This window comes from Gadus chalcogrammus, chromosome 7, assembly GCF_026213295.1.
Source record: "Gadus chalcogrammus isolate NIFS_2021 chromosome 7, NIFS_Gcha_1.0, whole genome shotgun sequence".
In the NCBI taxonomy this organism is placed as follows: Eukaryota; Metazoa; Chordata; class Actinopteri; order Gadiformes; family Gadidae; genus Gadus; species Gadus chalcogrammus.
This window is the reverse complement of record NC_079418.1, coordinates 31,191,196-31,211,195: the sequence shown is the minus strand read 5'-3', so window position 1 is coordinate 31,211,195 and position 20,000 is coordinate 31,191,196. Positions and strand designations below refer to the sequence as shown.

The window sequence follows — 20,000 nt, the reverse complement described above, 5'->3', positions numbered from 1 at the left end:
CGATCCATTGTCTTAGCCCCGTTTGCAATTTATCCAAGCAGGGTGTGCGTGTGTGTGTGCGCTTGTGTGTGTGTGTGTGTGTGCGTGTGCGCGTGTGTGTGCGTGTGCGGGCGTGCTGGTTTTTGAAGGTGTGGTGCTATTTTATTTCCTTAAAGCGCTGGACTGTCTGGTGCAGTGCTTGCTGGGACCTTGAGGTGTTGTCCAGCCCTTGAAACGAGGGGAGAAATAGGATTTAAGACGTGAAAGTGAGGACGTCGGCATTATTTGGAGGAAGTGGTTGCTTTGAGTCATTGCTTGGCTATGTGTTTGGTTGCACTAAAGTATTTGATGACGACAGTATTTCGCGGAGCGGGTTGAGTGATGAGTAGGCTATCATATAGTGGATGTATTTAGAGTTACAATATGAGGGGAGGAGAATGTCTTTAGCATCAGTTTGCTGGTTGATTCTCAAATGCATTGGACAGACGTCAAGGAAAGTTCATTCATCTCCTGTTGTTGTTGTTGTGGTGGTGGTTGTGGTTGCTCATCTTGATGACGTCATTACTTATTATTTTATATTACTATTTTGTTATTTCATGAAATGAGCAAACACTGTTATATTCAGCTGGAGCTATCGCCCATGTTTTGATGCATGAAGACAACACTATTGTCATGATGCAGAGGTTGAACCCAATGGCAGGAATTGAACAACTTCTAAAACAGGAGGAACCTTATTTGGAAGAACAGTGTTGGAACCACAGACAGAAACGTCAGAGGCGAGGCGGTGGGGGAACCCCGGTGTTGAGGCTCGGTCACACAGGTCCATCCAATTCATTCATTCATTCACTCATTCATTCATTACATGAATTGATTTGTGGGTCAAACCTGGATCATTAGTGTTATTCATCATTGATGATTTTTTTTGGAAACTTATAAAGCTATATAACTGTTTTGGGTTTTAAAACTCTGAATTCCTGCATTAATATATTTTGCGTTACACAAGTGTTTAATTTCCAAACAATAGGCCTATAAACATGTTGTGGAGTTTGGTATACCGTTAGCCGTTCCTGGGCGGAGAAACTGCCAACTCATCGGCTTCATGAAGCTGGCTAGCACTAGCTCTTTAGCTCCGTCATGCTGCTCTCATTGTACTCAACATTATATATAATAACATTATAGTTGGAAATCTCAACAAAAAAATACAAATGTTGAGGAACCTTTTTAAATGGAATAATTAAGTTGTTCTATTTGTGTTTTTTCCTAAAGACCAGAACCAACTGGTTTCAAGGACTGAGATTAGGTTGTTAAACAGCAAAGAGCAACAACAACAAATGGTCAAACTAACCAGGCATCTCCATATTTTAAATCAAATAACTGTAAATGTATAAACTAGGACCAACTTTTTTTCCCTATTCAACATCATTTAGATTTACAATTAAAGGGGCGAATGAGGAAGAGGATAACATTCAGAGAGAATGTCGCTGGATGGATTTATCCTTGAGACGCTCTCTAGTTCAGATATTTAATGGAGTAAACATCTGCAGTACAGAAGATACATGGTGCAGTTTTAACTAACTAACTAACTTATGTGCTCATGTGCTGATAGAAAACATCACTTCAGTTTTAAGTAAAGTATGTGCTCATCTGGTATGTTCTGATAGAAAACATCACATCAGGTTTAACTAACGTAGGCCTATGTGCTCATGTTGTGATAGAAAACATCATCCGGTTTAACTAACGTATTTAATCGTGACATTTTCTGATAGAAGACATAACATCAGGTTTAACTAACGTACAGTATGTGCTCATGACATGTTCTGATAGCAAACATAACATCAGGTTTAACTAACGTAGGCTAGGTGCTGATAGAAAACATCACCTTACTCCATGACCCTCATGCTGAGTTGTGTGTACCACTAATATATTCTACTAACCCTGGTGGTGATGCTTGACCATTCCAGATCACATCTATTTTTGATCCATAGATCAAATAACCAGTAGTAGTGCAGGGGAGACTCGATACCGAATGATTGATCCGCCTATCCGAGGTGCTCTATAAATACACCGGCTCATTACGATACACAGCGGTGCGTTCCTGACATATGTGGGCTAGAAAGTAGATCATCGCTGCTCTACTTTCGAAAGAGCAGCGAATACTTTGCGGAGGAAAGGAGTATAAGGGGACGAAAACACAGGTCCTCGGTGAAGTCCCGCTGCATGAGAACTACAATGAAAAACTACATTTGGCGTCCATGACACGTATAGGTTCTGAGCACGAGAAACGACACACGTTAAACCTCCCTCAATTTTATTTTGCTGTTCAATAAGTTTTATTCTATTTTTCTACAGGCCAAGAAACTGCCAAAGAAATGATTAAATTAGGATGTATATTTTCAAATAATAATCATTAAAAAGTTAACATAAAAATGTATTTAATTTAGAAAAGCATAGCGATTTCAATTGATTTAAGTGGAAAACAGTCCCAGTTTGATATACCTTTGACTGTAATCCCCCAACGATTGCGAGATAATGTATTCTCTAAATTATTGAAATTATAGTAGCCTGATACGGAAGGCCTGGTAGCAGGCCAGCATGCCAACGTCTTCAGGTGGTGTTTGTATTGCCTTCTAGAATAGACTGAAAATGATTTAAACCAGGGATCTCGTTATTATGTATATTATACATTTCTTAATAAGTATCCAAATATGCAATACCTCCTTGGGCCGCTAGATGGGTCTCTACCATCAAGTCTCAAAGCATTTTGAATGTATTATGCGTCGATGATGTTCTGTAGTCCACGTTTCTGCGTAAAGAGCATTGCTAGAATAATTCTTTCACAATAGTTCTCATCCTTCCAACACTAGTCTCCTGGTTCCAAAATAATCTGCAAAAACAATGTTTCTTTCGGCAAAAACAATGGTGTCTATGTCTAAACACAATACGTTAGTGTGTGTGATATACGGGCCCACATAGTTATTTGTGGGATGGTCTTGTTTTGGAAAAATCTAGTAGCTTATTTTTTCAGTTGCAGTATTAATGTTCGATGTTTGATACCAACATGTCCTTCCTGTACAGATGGTATACTAACATGTCCTTCATTTAGAGATGTTTTACCACATTTCATCCCTGTAGAGAGGGTACATGACATGTTCTCCCCTGTAGAGATAGTATGTCCTCCTTTAAAGATTTTATACCAACTTGTCCTTACTGTAGAGATGTTATACAAACATGTCCTTCCTGTAGAGATGGTATAATAACATGTACTCTCCTGTAGAGATGTTATACCAACATGTCCTCTCATGTGGAGATTGCTTACTAACATGTTCTCTCCTGTAGAGATGTTATACCAACATCTCCTCTCCTGTAGGGATGGTATAATAACATGTCATCTCTGTAGATATGTTATACCAACATGTCCTCATCTGTAAAGATGTTATGCGATGATGTCCTCTCCTGTAGATGTTTTATACCAACATGTCCTCTCCTGCAAAGATCTTACATTAACATGTCCTCTCCTGTAGAGATGTTATCCACGTCCTCTCCTGTTGATGTGGTATACTAACATGTCCTCTCCTGTAGAGATGTTATACAACATGTCCTCTCCTGTTGATGTGGTATACTAACATGCCCTCTCCTGGGGGGACTCCAGGGGGCTGGTCTGTCCAGGGTCTGGAGATGCTTGTGGGTAAGATTCCCTACCTGCAGGCGGTGAACGGGAGCACGGTCATGCTGCCCTGCAACTATGCCAGCTGCATCGGCATCAGGAACCTCTACTTCAACTGGCAGTTTAATGAAAACGGCACCATGGTGAAGGTAAGCATCTTAACAGTGGTTGACAAGGCTTTAGGCTAATTTAGACTGTTCTGGAGTGGTTCTAATGGATTACAATGGTTTACAAGGCTTTACACCAGTTTAGACTGGTCTAGAGTGGATCTAATGGCTTACAATGGTTTACAAGGTTTTACGCTAGTTTAGACTGGTCTAGAGTGGATCTAATGGCTTACAATGGTTTACAAGGCTTTACGCTAGTTTAGACTGGTCTAGAGTGTTTCTAATAGATTACAATGGTTTACAAGGTTTTACGCTAGTTTAGACTGGTCTAGAGTGTTTCTAATAGATTACAATGGTTTACAAGGCTTTACACCAGTTTAGACTGGTCTAGAGTGGATCTAATGGCTTACAATGGTTTACAAGGTTTTACGCTAGTTTAGACTGGTCTAGAGTGTTTCTAATAGATTACAATGGTTTACAAGGCTTTACACCAGTTTAGACTGGTCTAGAGGTGGGGGACTGGTCTAGAGTCTAGATGTGGAGGTGTTGTAGAGGTGGAGGTGTAGTAGAGGAGGTGTAGTAAAGGAGGTGTGGTGGTGTAGTAGAGGAGTGGTAGAGGTGGAGGAGTAGTAGCGGTGGTGGAGGTGGAGTAGAGGAGGAGGTGGAGTAGAGGAGGTGGAGTAGAGGAGGTGGAGTAGAGTTGGAGGTGGAGTAGAGGTGGAGGTGGAGTAGAGGAGGTGGAGTAGAGGTGGAGGTGGAGTAGAGGTGGAGTAGAGGTAGAGGTGGAGTAGAGGTGGAGGTGGAGCAGAGGTGTAGTAGAGGTGGAGGTGTAGTAGAGGTGGAGGTGTAGTAGAGGAGGAGGTGTAGTAGAGGAGGAGGTGTAGTAGAGGAGGAGGTGAAGTAGAGGAGGAGGTGTAGTAGAGGTGGAGGTGTAGTAGAGGAGGAGGTGTAGTAGAGGTGGAGGTGAAGTAGAGGAGGAGCCGGAGGTGTAGTAGAGGTGGAGGTGTAAAAGAGGAGGTGTAGCAGAGGTGGAGGTGGAGTAGAGGTGGAGTAGAGGTGGAGGTGGAGCAGAGGTGGAGGTGTTGATGCGTCGGTGGATCCTCTGACACCCAGTTGGTCGACGCGACGATCCGTAAGGACGGGATGGAGCCCAGCGTGGTGGAGGTCTACCGGGAGCGCGTGGAGTTCATCGGCCGAGGCATCAAGAGCAACGTGTCCATCCTGCTGTGGAACATCACCTTCGACGACGCGGGCTTGTACACCTGCTTCGGCCGCAACCCCAAGGAGAAGGGACGCAACCACAGCGCCATCTTCACTCTGGATGTGGTGCCCGAGTGTGAGTGGGCACGCACGCTCGCACCGCACACACACACACACACACACACACACACACACACACACACACACACACACACACACACACACACACACACACACACACACACACATACCCACGCACGCTCGCACCGCACACACACACACACACACACACACACACACACACACACACACACACACACACACACACACACACACACACACACATACCCACGCACACACACACACCTACACACACACACATACAGACACACACACACACACATACATACAGACACACACACACACGCGCATGCATACACACGCACACACACACACACACACACACACACACACACACACACACACACACACACACACACACACACACACACACACACACACATACCCACGCACACACACACACCTACACACACACACATACAGACACACACACACACACATACATACAGACACACACACACACGCGCATGCATACACACACAAACACACACACACACACATACATGCATACTCATACACACACACACATACATATTTACATGAATACATACATGCACGCACACTCATACACACACACATGCACCGCGCTCATACACACACATGAATACACTCACATAAGAGAAAACATATAGGCATGCATGCACGCACATGCATTCGCACACACATGAATACACACACACAGACACAGACACACACACACATGAATGGGCAAACACACACACACATGAATACGCAAGCACATGCAAGAGTGCACACATACAGAAAACGACACATACTATACATTCTCACACACACGTAGCCAAAGAATATGTACATGCGTGCACACAGACACACACACACACACACACGCACACACACACACACACACACACATACATATGAACACACACACACACACACACACACACACACACACACACACACACACACACACACACACACACACACACACACATACATGAACACACACACACACACACACATATATATGAACACACACACACACACACGCACCATGATGCATGTGTTTCTGTGGGCTCCCCCTGGCTGCAGTGATCGTGGTGGACAACACGTTGGCCATTCTCATCGCCTCGGCAGTAGGGGGCGGTATCGCGGCACTCATGGGCTTCATGCTGCTCAAGAACTTCACCATCTTCGTCCTCGCCAAGATAGAGGAGAAAAAGTGAGTGTTCCAATGACGTGTGCAGACTAACATCCGACAGAACCAGTGAATCTAACTAATACAGCTCATCTGGATTAATAAATTGAAGAAAGAAAACGGAGGTTCATAACATCCAGTCCCCTCAGTAGAGGATAAGTGGTAGTCTAGTGGGCAGTAGTTCTAGAGACAGTGTGCTTCTCATGCATCGAGAACCAGAGATTCAATGAGTTTAAGACAACTATATTTCTTGAGAATCACATGCAAACGTTTTATAGGTCAGTTTAAAGGAATAACACAAAACTTGATTAAAGGGGAGCTAATCAAAAAAGGTATGTTTTGGTTAGGATTGGGTGTTGTTCCAGTTCTCTCTCGGAGGGCGAGGTGTGTCTGAGTGTGTCCTTTCTTCTTTCTGTGTCCGCAGTAAAGAGTGCCTGGTGAGTTCCTCAGGGATCGACAACACGGAGAACGGTCTCTCAGGCTCCAAAGCTGAGTCGAAGCCCACACCAAAAAAGAAATAAGGCTGTGCATGAGGACAAAGGAGTATTCATATTCTAACCTACGCATATGTTTCTATATGCATATATCCCTGCAGACTTGGATCTTTATCATGTTCAAGTTGATATCTTAAGAAAAATAACCTCACCAAAATAACCCACCTGGCTGTGGCCCCTAGTTATTCAAAATATTCACAAAAGCTAACCTAGAGATGGTGTCCTAAACGTGCACCAAAAGGCCTTCCAGCTCTTCTACACAGACAGCCGGTTATATAGAATATCTCAAAACCACCTTTGTGTGGAGTCTTTAACTTGATCAGTTAAGTGAAGCAGAAGGAACCTACTGGATTGGCTACTTCCACAAGGAGGGTGGTCGTTAGAAGCAAGGCTCAACGCGCATGCTTCCTGTAAACAGACTTTCCAGATAGAGCTTCTAATGTAGATCATCTTATCTCGATCATCGGTGAGGTCAGCTTAGTGTTTTGTGAGGACAGAATTTGTGGCAAAATATTTAACTCATAAAATATTTTAAATATCTTTCATGGCCACAGCCGGAGTTTCCACCCCCATGTTCTTATCGCTAGAAGATGGTGTTTATTTGTCTCCCCTATTTCACTGCTTGACAGGGCATTGTGCATTTACAGTCGTGTGAATGACTGAACCTTGCTTTACCTCACACGAAGATTCGTAAGAAACGATCAGCTGTTTTTGTTCTTCATTTTATATTACACCCCTACATCACTCCTGGATCTCATTGCATTTTATAGGTGACCAAGTTGAATATTTAAAAATGATAATAGTAGCAGGAAAAAAAACATTTTTACGAGCAAAACAAAAAATATGCAAGGATTGAGCCCAGCTCTTCCTTTCTTCGCTTGATACGAAACACAGGTGCCTGTTAGCTGCTACCCTCTGCGTACCAGGGGATCGTGTCTTTATAGTGCAAACGCTACCAGTAATACGACATGCTACTGAATGATAGACAATCCCCTTACCAAGTCCCTGTAGAACCAGGAATGTCCCCCCTCGGATGCTGCTTCAAGTCTTATATAACCGATGCATTCGCAGCATGTGAAGCAACTGGGCAGATCTTTAGGCACAGTGCTTGAACGTTCCTTTTTGGGAATATTATCTTCTTCTACTACTACTGTTTACCTGCGCCCACGCTAATAGCTTCTCTGCTATAGGTTAGCTGTCATGGCCATCCATGACCTCTTCTCTAGCCCATCCCAGTAGAAGAACTTGAGCTCTGATTGGTCCTAGATGTACAAACAAAATGTGTTACCACATTTTGTGGTTTGGCATTCAATTAAATAAACATTTAATGTTTGAGATTAAATTGGTTAATAAATGCTAAAGATGGCCTCCCTGCTAGGAAGAATCAAGGAAATAGCTAAAGAAACAAATATGTTTGCTTGTGTTGTTCAGTCAAGCATACCATCAAATTATATATAACATATAACTATATTGAGTATGCACACGCGGGGTCACAGACCGTTAATTGGGATGTAGGAAAAAGGACACTGGCTTGTGCCAAACGGGGAAAGCCATAAAATAAAACATATAAAATACATCGCTACATCAAGACAGGAATACTTCACGTTTTCAGTTCAATTTTACAGCATAAAATGAACCAATGAAACACATTGTTGAGGCCATTTCCAACATACTAGTTTTGCACCTTCTAGACACTGAATGTCCGGTTATAAAAAACAATACCTCTGGTGTGTGGGACGGATGGTTCTGGAGACAGATGAGCAGGAGGTGAAGTTACAACGGAGTGTTCTTTGCTGGACTGCGGAAAGCACTGTCTAGTGACAGATTGTTGTTTGTCTTAAAGCACTCTTGATGTGCCTCCATGGCTCAAAAGCAATACTGTAAAGTGAGAATCTATCAGGCACTTTAAACAATGCTATTTTTGTGTCTGTATATAAAGAACCTAAGTGTTATCAGAGTCCTCTGTACTTGGGTGTGTCATGTTGTGTCCATGTTGCCGGAGGAACCCCTACTGCACATATCAGGGTGATGTCGAAGAAGAGTATAAGGGTGTGAGTTCACGTGATATCAATGTGTGTGGTTTCATTTTTGGTTTATTTTACAGTTTTTTATGTTGGTTTTTACAATGATGTGATTTTTAAAACGACATGAAGCATTGATGTGTTGGAAGTTTTTCTTACTTTGGAAGTTGTTTTGGTATCTATTTTGACATTTCTTTCCTATGATTTAGCTCATCTGTGAACTGTTTTGTATAAGGTAACACTTGAACTTGATTGCTAGTAGGATGAAGTATTGGTTGGCGGCGCTAGAACAAACCAACATGCTACTGGAATAACACCTCACACAGGAGGTCTCAGCACTTTATCTTTGGGGAAGAATGAAGGACATCTACACAAATCTGGACTAACATAAAAAAATGTCTAGATTATTTTAAACCGATTTGCACCAAAAGCATGCTGCTAATCTCTACACCACACTTAAACACGCTTAATTTTATTGTTAGAAGAGAAAGTTGCCTTTCGCTTTATAACTGGAATAGATGGATGGAGATTGAGTGTTGACATTGCTGCAATAAGGTCTTTATGTAGCCTATATATATGCAGATGACATGCAACTCTATGCAAGGGAAGAAACGTTCAACTGTTTAGTCACACTTCACATTTGAGTTACTGTGATGACATGGCAAGCAATACCAACAGGGCGACGGGATTCATCCAGATAAGAGCTAACTGCTAACCGCGGAAAAACGGCCAGCATCATGCTCACCCTCAAATGATGTTCCCACTCACAACCATATCAATAAATACCCACAAAGTCAAATAAAGTTTAGATTGAAAGCTAAATGGAAGTGGGTGTGATTCTTTTCTTCTGACTCGTAGTATTGTTTTTGGAGACTGTTTAGTATTGTAATCATTATGTAAAAAAAAAGAATCCAGGGCAGCAGCTAGTATATCTTAAATAAGGCTTGAATACATATTTTTGGCCCTTAATGTATCATATTAAATATATTTCCGTAGATATCATTTAACATAACGGAAATAAATTCAATTTACCCGATTGATTATTTGCCATGTCGGCCATTTTTCCTGTCGAATACGACCGGTTCTCGCGAGGTGTCAGTCCCTTGGGTCAGAGCCTCGCGCAGCCAGGCAACCCCACTTTGGTGGGAAGGAAGAATCAACCGTTCAGGACCGTTGCCTGGCCGTTATGTAGTCCTACTGGTATTGATGAGTGCTGCTATGAAGAGCTAACGTTAGCTCGAGTGTTAACTTAAATGTCTAAAAGGTGAACATGAGAACTTAAGTTATTTAATGACGAACGTGTTAAAATGATTGGTTGTTTTCGAGCGCTATCAAAGTTTTGTGTCCCACTCTGGTTAAACTCTGTTTCCAGCGGTCCGAGGAGACCGAACACGTCCACACGATCAACCGCCACCAGACGAGAGAAGTAAGCTTCTCAGTGATAAGATGTCGGCGGCTGACGGAGGTGGTCGTTATCTTCGAGGTTTGGTCCTTTCAGTTCGTTGATACGTGGTGTTTTCTTGTTCGACCTGTAATGGCGTGTTTAAGTGAGAGCCCTGGGCCTGACGTCGTGGTTCCCGACAGCAGGGGGCAGCAGAGACGCGGTCCCCGTCCTCCTCTCCGAGGCCCGTCAAGGATGTGGAGGTGGGCCTGCTGCGAGTCGCTGGAGACCCGCCGGGAATTAACCCTGCTCACCAGACAACACAAGCGCTGCTAGGATATCACATTTAAATGTTTCAATTGGCCGAGCACACAGAGAAACTGAGCATTGCGCCGTTTGAGTCGAGCCGTTTTGTAATCGAAACTTAAACCAGGCCTATTGCTCATGCAGGTTTGAATCGTGATTCTTCTCACACTGATCGCGCTAAAACTGATTCAAACAAGCCATCTATAATTTAAAAAATCTTGGGCCTATTTCCATTTGATCAATATTAAAATGCAATGTTCCCCGTGTAGCCCCATTAAAAAGGGCCACCGTGTCTTCTTTTATTGGCCTAAACCTTCGTATGCAAATATTGAAGTGAATCGTGCAGCTATCATTATCCGCGGTCACATTAATACAAAGAAGGGGTAGCATTTAATCACCTTTAATTGTGGAGCGAGGGAGTGAGGTTTTGTGTGTTCATTTCAATAGCTATTCCTTTGGTTAATTATGAGTAATTTAAACATAGACTAGCATGTAGGCTACTTAAAATAAATTGCACAAAATGTATCCTAATTTGTATATTTTGTATTTATGCCATAGTTACGGCTCCATGCACGCAGCTGCTTCTGGGTTTCTTTTGCATAAAAGCGGCATTAAAAGAGAATACACATGATGAAGCAATTTTATTATTTTACCAAATCACACTCCTCCATTTACCAATAGGTGGTGCAGTGTAAAAGAGTGAGAGAGAGAGAGAGAGAGAGAGAGAGAGAGAGAGAGAGAGAGAGAGAGAGAGAGAGAGAGAGAGAGAGAGAGAGAGAGAGAGAGAGAGAGAGAGAGAGAGAGAGAGAGAGAGAGAGAGAGAGAGAGAGAGAGAGAGATAATGGCAGAGATAGTGAGAGAGGGGCAGAGACTGTGTGTGTGTGTGTGTGTGTGTGTGTGTGTGTGTGTGTGTGTGTGTGTGTGTGTGTGTGTGTGTGTGTGTGTGTGTGTGTGTGTGTGTGTGTGTGTGTGTGTGTGTGTGTGTGTGTGACCACACAAGACAGACCGTCTTAAAAGTTCCCTGTAGTGAAGACTCACCAAAGCCTTATAAAAAGATTGCAGTTTTATTTAAACCAAGTCTCTTTTATCCCCGTCTTCTCGTCTCCTGTCTTGCATGTGCTTGGTTTTCTCCAGCCTCTACGGACGTCTTATGTAAAGACGATTGTGGCGGTATAACAGCTCAGTCCAGCTGGAATGCTTCGAGAAAAGGTTGTTGGGTAGAATCCCGTTCGGCTCCTGGTTTGGCTCGTGGGTCCGTTGCGCAAAAGAAGGCTTCGTTTGTGTTGCGCACAGGTGGGCGCGCGCTCCAAAGGTGTCCGTGGCTCTCTTTGGGGGGTTAATCCACTTTCCCTACAAAACGGATTTTAAAAACATAAAAATACACCATATTAGTATTTCCCGGTGAGCGAGCGGCGTCCCGGGCTGGCAGCGGCGCGGCGCGTGGGGTTGTGTTGCGTTAAAGATGAATTGGTATGTATGGTAATCTCTCCGCGAGATGGGAGTATGGGCGGGGCCGCGGCGCTCCTCATTTCCCCGCCATGGCTAGCGGGGCGTCAGGGCTGGAGACACCTCCCGGGAACACAGTCGCCAGTCCAGCGCGGAGCACTGCCTGGCCCAAAACTGCGTCTCTCACTCGCCAGGATTGCCAAATATTCCTGAAGAATAGACCTGCTATTTATGGCATGTGGCTTGTAACTTTACTCCTGTTGTACTCTCTCCATGAAGGTAAGAAAAACCACGAGATTCGATCCTTCTGCATGTTTGTAAAACCCATAATGTCTCACTTCTGCACAGTTTGGTTTAAAGTAGTAATATTGTGCGTGATTGGACTCAAAGCGGTGGTTTGTGTGCGGTGGGGATGGGGAGGAATGCAGAACGTGGATTGCTGGGCTGTAATGTGTCACTGTGAGCCATAATGAGAACTTAAGAAGAATAGATTGTTTAATGAAACTAAACGTAAAGACGCACCGCGTTCCCACAAGTACAGATGTTCCGCATGCCAGGTGGGGGGCTTTTTGCTCGACGTTTTGGGTGAAATGGACGCGCGGAGTCAGGGATGGTGGGGATAGCAGGGTTTGTTTTCGCATTACCATCTACAGTTATGAATATGTAAAATGGCTGAATAGGGAGAATGGGGTGCAAATACAGAGAGAGAGGGATGGAGAGAATCTGAGCGAACGAGAGGCCGGGGAAAATGACAAATCGATTACTTTACTTCTCAACTTGACAGTTCTCTCTCAAAGTTGCTGGGCACATTGGACATATTTGGGAGTGTTTAGTGATTTGTGAAAGGCTTCCTTGTGTCTCCGGGGGTCTGCAGCTGTTCGCTGGGTGCTCTCCGTTAAGAGGCCATCTTCCCTCTAAATGTGGCTAATTCAGCTCCACCACAAATGCTGTTCAGACTGAATAATTATTAGAAATGGGTTTTGCAGGGGTTGGCTCATTTTCTTGTGCCAACCAATGTTTGGCTTTATAAATCACCATTGCGTTGAATTCAAACGTTTCTATCGCAATAGGCTAATATGTAAATACATATGTTTTATTGTTTTCTGATTTGCACATTTAGGCCTTTATGGAAGGCAACATAATTATATTTCAGTCTTCCTGACGATTTTTCTTTTCATATTTCTTTGGTCACATAAATCCCTGACCCTGTTAGTTGATCCCCTGCTATTCCAGTGCATTATAATAATCCTCACAATATGAAAAACAACTCCAACTCACCACACATCTCTCCATTAAAGCACTCTGCCCATTGGAAACATGTCTGAACATGTTTTAAATGATGTTAATGTCGCTGCCACAAACACCCAACATGGGGACTGCTGATCTGAATGTGGTCTTTAATCTACAGACGAGCCCCAGGAAAATATCGTCCTGATTTAGTTTAATTCAGACGATTTGCTGGTCATTCGTGTGTTTGCAGTGTTGTTCTCGTTTTGATATTTTTAATGGTGAGTTAATGAATTGTGCAGCCGAGGCCTCGCGCTCGGCGGTGTTTCTCCTCAGTGTTTACTGACGATTCTTTATACCGCATTCTGTTCATTTAAAGGCTGATGATCACATCCCTGCGCAGCGTTATTTAACCAGCAGTAGGCCTGTGTTTATATAGATTTAGGGCCTGTGCAATTGAAAGTGGGCAACATGTTATTTGCGGGGGGACATATTTAAATCAGCTCTTTTGAATAAATGTATGTGGTGTCCAGGTGCTGCGGTGGACCAGCCCGGGCTTGTTCCCCCTAACAGCGCACCTGGAGCCCCGCGCGGGCACGCGCACACACACACACACACACACGCGTGAACGCATGTATTGGTGTGTTGGGGGACGTAATGGGGGCAGCCCCTTTTGGGCTCTCCGCATTAATAATCTGAATCCGACTTGACTCCCCTGACAGTCGGGTGACAGTTGGTTTAAAACACACCAGACCGATAGGCCCACACCGTTCTCATTTACGAACATTTGTATTTTTTCTCCGACCATAACTCTTCAGATCATATATGCTTGGGAATATATAATGGAATATATTTCCTATTTTCGATTATTAACAGGACGAGAACCCACCTCACATTCGGGCTGCTTGGCTCTCATTTTCTTTAGATTGCATTTGATGTGAAAGTTGTAATAAAAAAAAGGTTAGAATCGTTGTCTTATATTTGGCCCTATGTCACTGATTAAGCAGGCCTACACGTAGCCTCTAAAGTATTGGTTATATAAATATATTTTGGGCTAACACCGCATTTCTTTCTATAGACCACCCGTGTAGGTGATGAATTCTATTTGTGTGTATTTCTACCTATTTATTTTTTTTGTTTAAATAATAGAATAAGGAAAGAGAGCAACGTTTGAAACGTTAAAATATTTCATTGAATTAACGAACCTGATTTATAATTACAAATGTAAATACTAGGCCTTGATATAACAGTCTAACTTTATCACTTGGGTCAAACAAAATAGTAATCAGTGTAGGGCAATCCGTCAACCTTCACCTCGTGATTCCCCCCCCCAGCCCCCTCCCCCAAACACACGCACCCCCGCTGCTGAATCCCTGCGCGCCTATTGGCTGCTCAATCTGCGTTGCAATTTGAGACTCCACCCAACGACAGGAGTATCCATGATTGCCAGCTTGTATTTTGCCAATCGAATCTGTTCACAAATATTTACGTTTTATGCGTCATCTGTTAACTCTGTTTTGATTCTGATCGTCATTTAGTTTGACTTCAGAGAGCCTCCGTGTCCGAGGCTGAACGAAAGGCCCACTTAAACTCCCTGAAAAGGCCTCCTTGGCTTTCTTTACGGAGGACTTAACAACCTGTCGGACATTCCTAAAGTGCCCCCGTCCACCTCGATAAACCAGCAGCACATTTAAATGTAACCGCAAAAGTGTGGCCAAGAACGAAACATGAATGTACGCCTTGAATTTCGACCTATTCGTGCCCGAGCGCACGAGGCGCGATGGATGCTGCAAAAAAAAAAAGTGAAACCTTCTCTCCATCCCTTCCTCACCTGACCAATTAAACGTCACAGGGTCATAATTAATCACTGCTTTTATCGTTTTGCTTATTTTCTAATCTAATCGCAGAATCACGTTTTTAAGGATTATTTTCTATTTGTTTCCCTCCTTTGCCTCTTTTTCTCACCTATCTCTGCCTCTCTCTCTCTCTCTCTCTTCACCTCCTCCCGTTTCCCCTAGCAGTTACTCCCCTCCCTCTCTCACACTCTCCCTCCCTCCCTCCCTCCCTCCCTCTCCCTCCCTCATCACTAGGCAGAATTAAGGGCTGGGGGAGGGGCGTGTTATGCAGACTGCTGAGGGGACTGGTGGAGCTCTGAGTTGATATTCACATTAAGAGGAACAGGAGGCTTTGATGTGTGTGTGTGTGTGTGGAGGGGGGGGGGGGGGGGGGGGGGCGGGTCCCAGGGGACTGCTGAACTAGCACACTGTTTCCCTGACACAGCATGGGAGGGGGGGGGGGGGGGGGGGGGGGGGGGGGGGGGGGGGGGGGGGGGGGGGGGGGGGGGGGGGGGGCAGGGTGTGGGCCTAACGTAAAAAAAAAGAATGAGGTGTTGGGGCACACCCTTGTCTTAATTAGATATAACCCCCCCCCCCCCAATAGTCCATCCGTCCTGCACACAACACACACGCACACACGCACATACACACACGCACACACACACACACACACACACACACACACACACACACACACACACACACACACACACACACACACACACACACACACACACACTTGTCTGCACGCCAACCAACTACTTACCACCCCTCCCCCCCCCCCCCCCACCACCAATCCAGGAGTTCACACTTCACACCTCCTCCTTCCTCCATCCTGTTCCCTCCTCCCTTCACCTCCTCTCTCTCCTCTGTTCTCTCCCTTCACCTCCTCTCTCTCCTCTGTTCTCTCCTCCCTTCACCTCCTCTCTCTCCTCTGTTCTCTCCCTTCACCTCCTCTCTCTCCTCTGTTCTCTCCCTTCACCTCCTCTCTCTCCTCTGTTCTCTCCCTTCACCTCCTCTCTCTCCTCTGTTCTCTCCTCCCTTCACCTCCTCTCTCTCCTCTGTTCTCTCCTCCCTTCACCTCCTCTCTCTCCTCTGTTCTCTCCCTTCACCTCCTCTCTCTCCTCTGTTCTCTCCCTTCACCTCCTCTCTCTCCTCTGTTCTCTCCTCCCTTCACCTCCTCTCTCTCCTCTGTTCTCTCCTCCCTTCACCTCCTCTCTCTCCTCTGTTCTCTCCTCCCTTCACCTCCTCTCTCTCCCCCCCCCCCCCCCCCCCCCCCCACCCCCATCCCCACACACACACACCCCCAGAGCAGATCCTGATCCTGATTGGCCCTCACAGTCAGGGTTCTGCACCCAAAAAAACAGAGGAAGTGACATCATAAGGCCAGGCGATGAAGTCGTCAGTGATGAGATGAGAGGAGGGGGCCGATGGGAGGACATAGGGAGGAGGAGGAGGTGGAGGTGGTGGTAGAGGCGAAGAGGAGGTGGAGGAGGAGGAGGTGGAGGTGGTGGTAGAGGTGAAGAGGAGTCGGAGGAGGAGGAGGTGGAGGTGGTGGTAGAGGCGAAGAGGAGGTGGAGGAGGTGGAGGTGGAGGAGCAGAGGTGGTCTCTTCTCGATGTTGTTTTTATCTGCATTTTTAGGTATTGGTGTGTTGTTTGTGTGTGTGCGGATGTGTTTACTATTTTGTCGCTTAGTGTGTGCGTGTGGTAGTGTACTTCGTTTTATGTTTACGGATACTGTTAGTCTATTGTATGTTGTGTTAGTGTGTTGTTTGGTGGTCTGTTGTGTGTTGTTTTGACTTGTTGTGTGGTAGTGTATTGCATGTTTTGTTGATGTATTGGGTCAGTGTGCTAGATGTTGTGATGACGTGTTGTGTTTGTGTGTTGTGCGGTAGTGTATTGTACGTTGTGTTGTGTGGTACTGTACTGTGTGTCGTGTTGATGAGATCGGTCAGTCTGTTGTGTGTCAGTGTAGTGAATGTTGTGGTGACATGTTTTGTTGTGTTGCATTACGTAATGCGTCGTGTTGACGCGTTGGGTTCGTGTGTGGAGGGGTTGTGTATTAGATGTTGTGTAGGGCAGCAGACGCGCATGATACGTTTACAATGGCGGGGGTAGCCCAGGTGGTGATCAGAAGGGCCAGTGAGCACTGGAGTGAGGGGAGAGGAGGCAGGGGTGAGGGGGCGAGGGGGTGAGGGTGCAGCCCACGCCTCGCTCCTGCCGTTTGTTTACCTGCTCGTCACAATGTTTTCTAGTGAATCTCCTGTTCCGCCCTCGCTGTTTATTTGTAAACCTGCGTGTGTGTGTGTGTGTGTGTGTGTGTGTGTGTGCAGCCGTGCATATGAGTGCAACCGTGCGTCTGTGTGTTAGTGTGTGTGTGTGTGTGTGTGTGCGTGCGTGCTTATGCACACTCATGCACGTGGGCACGGCGAGGCGTGGACGCGAGGCGTGGACGCGCTGCATTATGCATGCAGGATTCTTGCATAGGTGATGAGGCGGCGCGCTGGCATCCATATTCATGGGCCGCTCCAGGACGTGTGTGTGCGGTGTGCAGCGCTGACAGCCTCGCCCCGCCACGCCCGCGCGGCCCTGTCCGACCATAAAAAACATATTTCATTTGCGGCGGTGTCCGGGGCGGTCGGCGCGCTCGTGTTTGTGAATGACAATGATCCCGGCGTCAGGGGAGGATCGCGATTGGCTGTCCTGGAGGAAGCCCTTCTGGCCGTCAGATCGATACAGCTTTAGAAGATTTGATTTCATTTGGAATATAAGTCGCTCCCAGGGCAGGTGTTAGGCGGCGATGTCAGCTACCTGTTGTGTGAGCGCTAGGTCCTTAACAGCTCTGGTTTAATTAATGGAGGATTAACTCCGGTGTGGGCTCTCTGGTGGACCTTCAAACCACCCTGAATGGACCCTCTGTGGCGCTTAACACGTCCTCTTCCTCCCTCGCACTCCCTCCTCTTCCTCCTGTTTCACTCCATCCATCACTCACATAAGTGGGCAGACGGACCGATAGTTACAGAGAACATGAACTCGGATGAAGTCTGCTTCAGAAAGGTCAATCAAACTTAAAATCAAAGATGAACTGATAATTGAATGATGCATCAACAGCAGATAAGCCGAATGTATGCTCACTTTCTCCAAAGGTTCCAGACCAAAACACACAAAAATCCCCCCTATTAGATTCCCTCCATAGAGATTAGGTCTAGTCCATGAACCAATGCAAAGCAAAGGCTCCATGTTAATGATAATGTAATAATACTTCTAATAGTGGAGTTGGAGTAAGTTGTAAGATGTCTGCAAAAATAAATGAGGCAAAAAGTTTCTAAAAGTCATAACGTGATACGATACGTAATGTGAACCCAAAATAGACAAATTAAGTGAAGGCTTCAAAGACGCTAAACTTTCATATTCATAGCATCAAGAGCAAATGTGCGCTTTTAAAACCAAACAAAGAATGTAACTGTTGCAGTCTTGGTTTTTCCCGTGCGCCGACGTTTGGTCACGACCGTAGTTAGGGTTTCAGTGTTTGCTGATGCTGTCCAGCGTGGTTCCATTGTTTTATGGTTGTTTTCTGAGTGCTGTAAATGCCACTGCCGCCATAGAAACCGCCTCCCTCCATAGAGATCTGAGCTGCTGCTGCATGCTTCAGTGTGCAGTGTGGTTGTTTGTGTGTGTGTGTGTGTGTGTGTGTGTGTGTGTGTGTGTGTGTGTGTGTGTGTGTGTGTGTGTGTGTGTGTGTGTGTGTGTGTGTGTGTGTGTGTGTGTGTGTGTGTGTGTGTGTGTGTGTGTGTGTGTGTGTGTGGTACCATGGGTAAGGTGATGTCTCTGTGCGTGTATGTGTGTGTGGGTGTTGGTGTGTGTGTGGCGTCTGGGACTAAAGGTGAGCGGATGTCAGGGTGTGTGTGTGTGTTTGTGGTGTCTGGTACTATGGCTGAAAGGATGTGTGTGTGTGTGTGTGTGTGTGAGTGTTTCTGTGTGTGTGTGTGTGTGTGTGTGTGTGTGTGTGTGTGTGTGTGTGTGTGTGTGTGTGTGTGTGTGTGTGTGTGTGTGTGTGTGTGTGTGTGTGGTGTCTGGTACTATGGCTGAGGGTTTGTGTGTGTGTGTGTGTGTGTGTGTGTGTGTGTGTGTGTGTGTGTGTGCGTGCGTGCGTGCGTGCGTGCGTGCGTGCGTGCGTGCGTGCGTGCGTGCGTGCGTGCGTGCGTGTGCGTGTGTGCGTGGTGTCTGGTACTATGGGTGAGTGGATGTTGTCTCTGATCTCCTTTCCATTTCACTGGGCCCCCCTGTTCTAACGGACCCCCAGGCCAGATAATCTACTGTAAGAGAGGTTCTCCCCTCACCCCATAAGCTCCCCCCTCTCTTGTCCAAGCACTCTGTCCCTCCCCCCCTCCCCCTCCTCCTCCCCCCGATGGGAGATTATAGATATTGCAATCTTTAATATGGGGCCATTATCAGTAATCTGCAGGGGGGGGAGGGGGTGACCTGGTTTAGCGCAGCCCACCACAGAACCAGACGTATTCCTATACCATCTGTAGCACACACACACACACACACAGCAGAACTATTTATAACGGCTGGTTTATTGACCGGTGCTGCGGGAGATAGCAGTCTTCGATCCGGGGTCGTGAGCTTAGCGGTAGCGTGCTATCGTGCTAGCGTGCTATCGTGCTAGCGTGCTGGCTGGTGCTGGGGGGGTGAGCCGTGCTCCACGTGGTGTAGTTTGCTGCATGTGTCAGTGGGAGGGTCTAAACCAACCAAACCAAACCAACCCAAACCATACCAAAATAAACCATAGAAAACTAAACCATACAAAACTAAACCACACCAAACTAAACCATACAAAACTAAACCACACCAAACTAAACTGAACCAAACTTAACCAACCCAAACCATACCAAACTAACCCTAACTAAACCAACCCAAACTTAACCAGCCAACCCAAACTAAACCAACCTAACCGAAATTAAACCAAACCGACCCAACTCAACCTAAACAACCCAAACTAAAATAAACCAAACCAAACCACCCCAACCCAAACT

The 20,000-nt window shown here is 45.6% G+C and overlaps 2 protein-coding genes across 2 annotated transcripts in view; both read left to right on the top strand.

Annotated features, from left to right (window-relative positions):
- Positions 1–9,549, top strand: part of scn4bb (sodium channel, voltage-gated, type IV, beta b) — a 9,901-nt gene extending 352 nt beyond the window's left edge. The window contains exons 2-5 of the mRNA XM_056595125.1: positions 3,629–3,792; positions 4,864–5,086; positions 6,145–6,274; positions 6,675–9,549. Of these exons, the coding sequence (XP_056451100.1) occupies positions 3,629–3,792; positions 4,864–5,086; positions 6,145–6,274; positions 6,675–6,771 (614 nt within the window). The 3' untranslated portion in view covers positions 6,772–9,549. The remainder of the gene's footprint in view (positions 1–3,628; positions 3,793–4,863; positions 5,087–6,144; positions 6,275–6,674) is intronic.
- Positions 9,550–11,955: 2,406 nt separating this feature from the next.
- The window catches only part of LOC130386146 (cell adhesion molecule DSCAML1-like), a 26,713-nt gene continuing 18,668 nt past the window's right edge, over positions 11,956–20,000 (top strand). Inside the window, 2 exon segments of the mRNA XM_056594923.1 lie at positions 11,956–12,064; positions 12,067–12,177. Of these exon segments, the coding sequence (XP_056450898.1) occupies positions 11,956–12,064; positions 12,067–12,177 (220 nt within the window).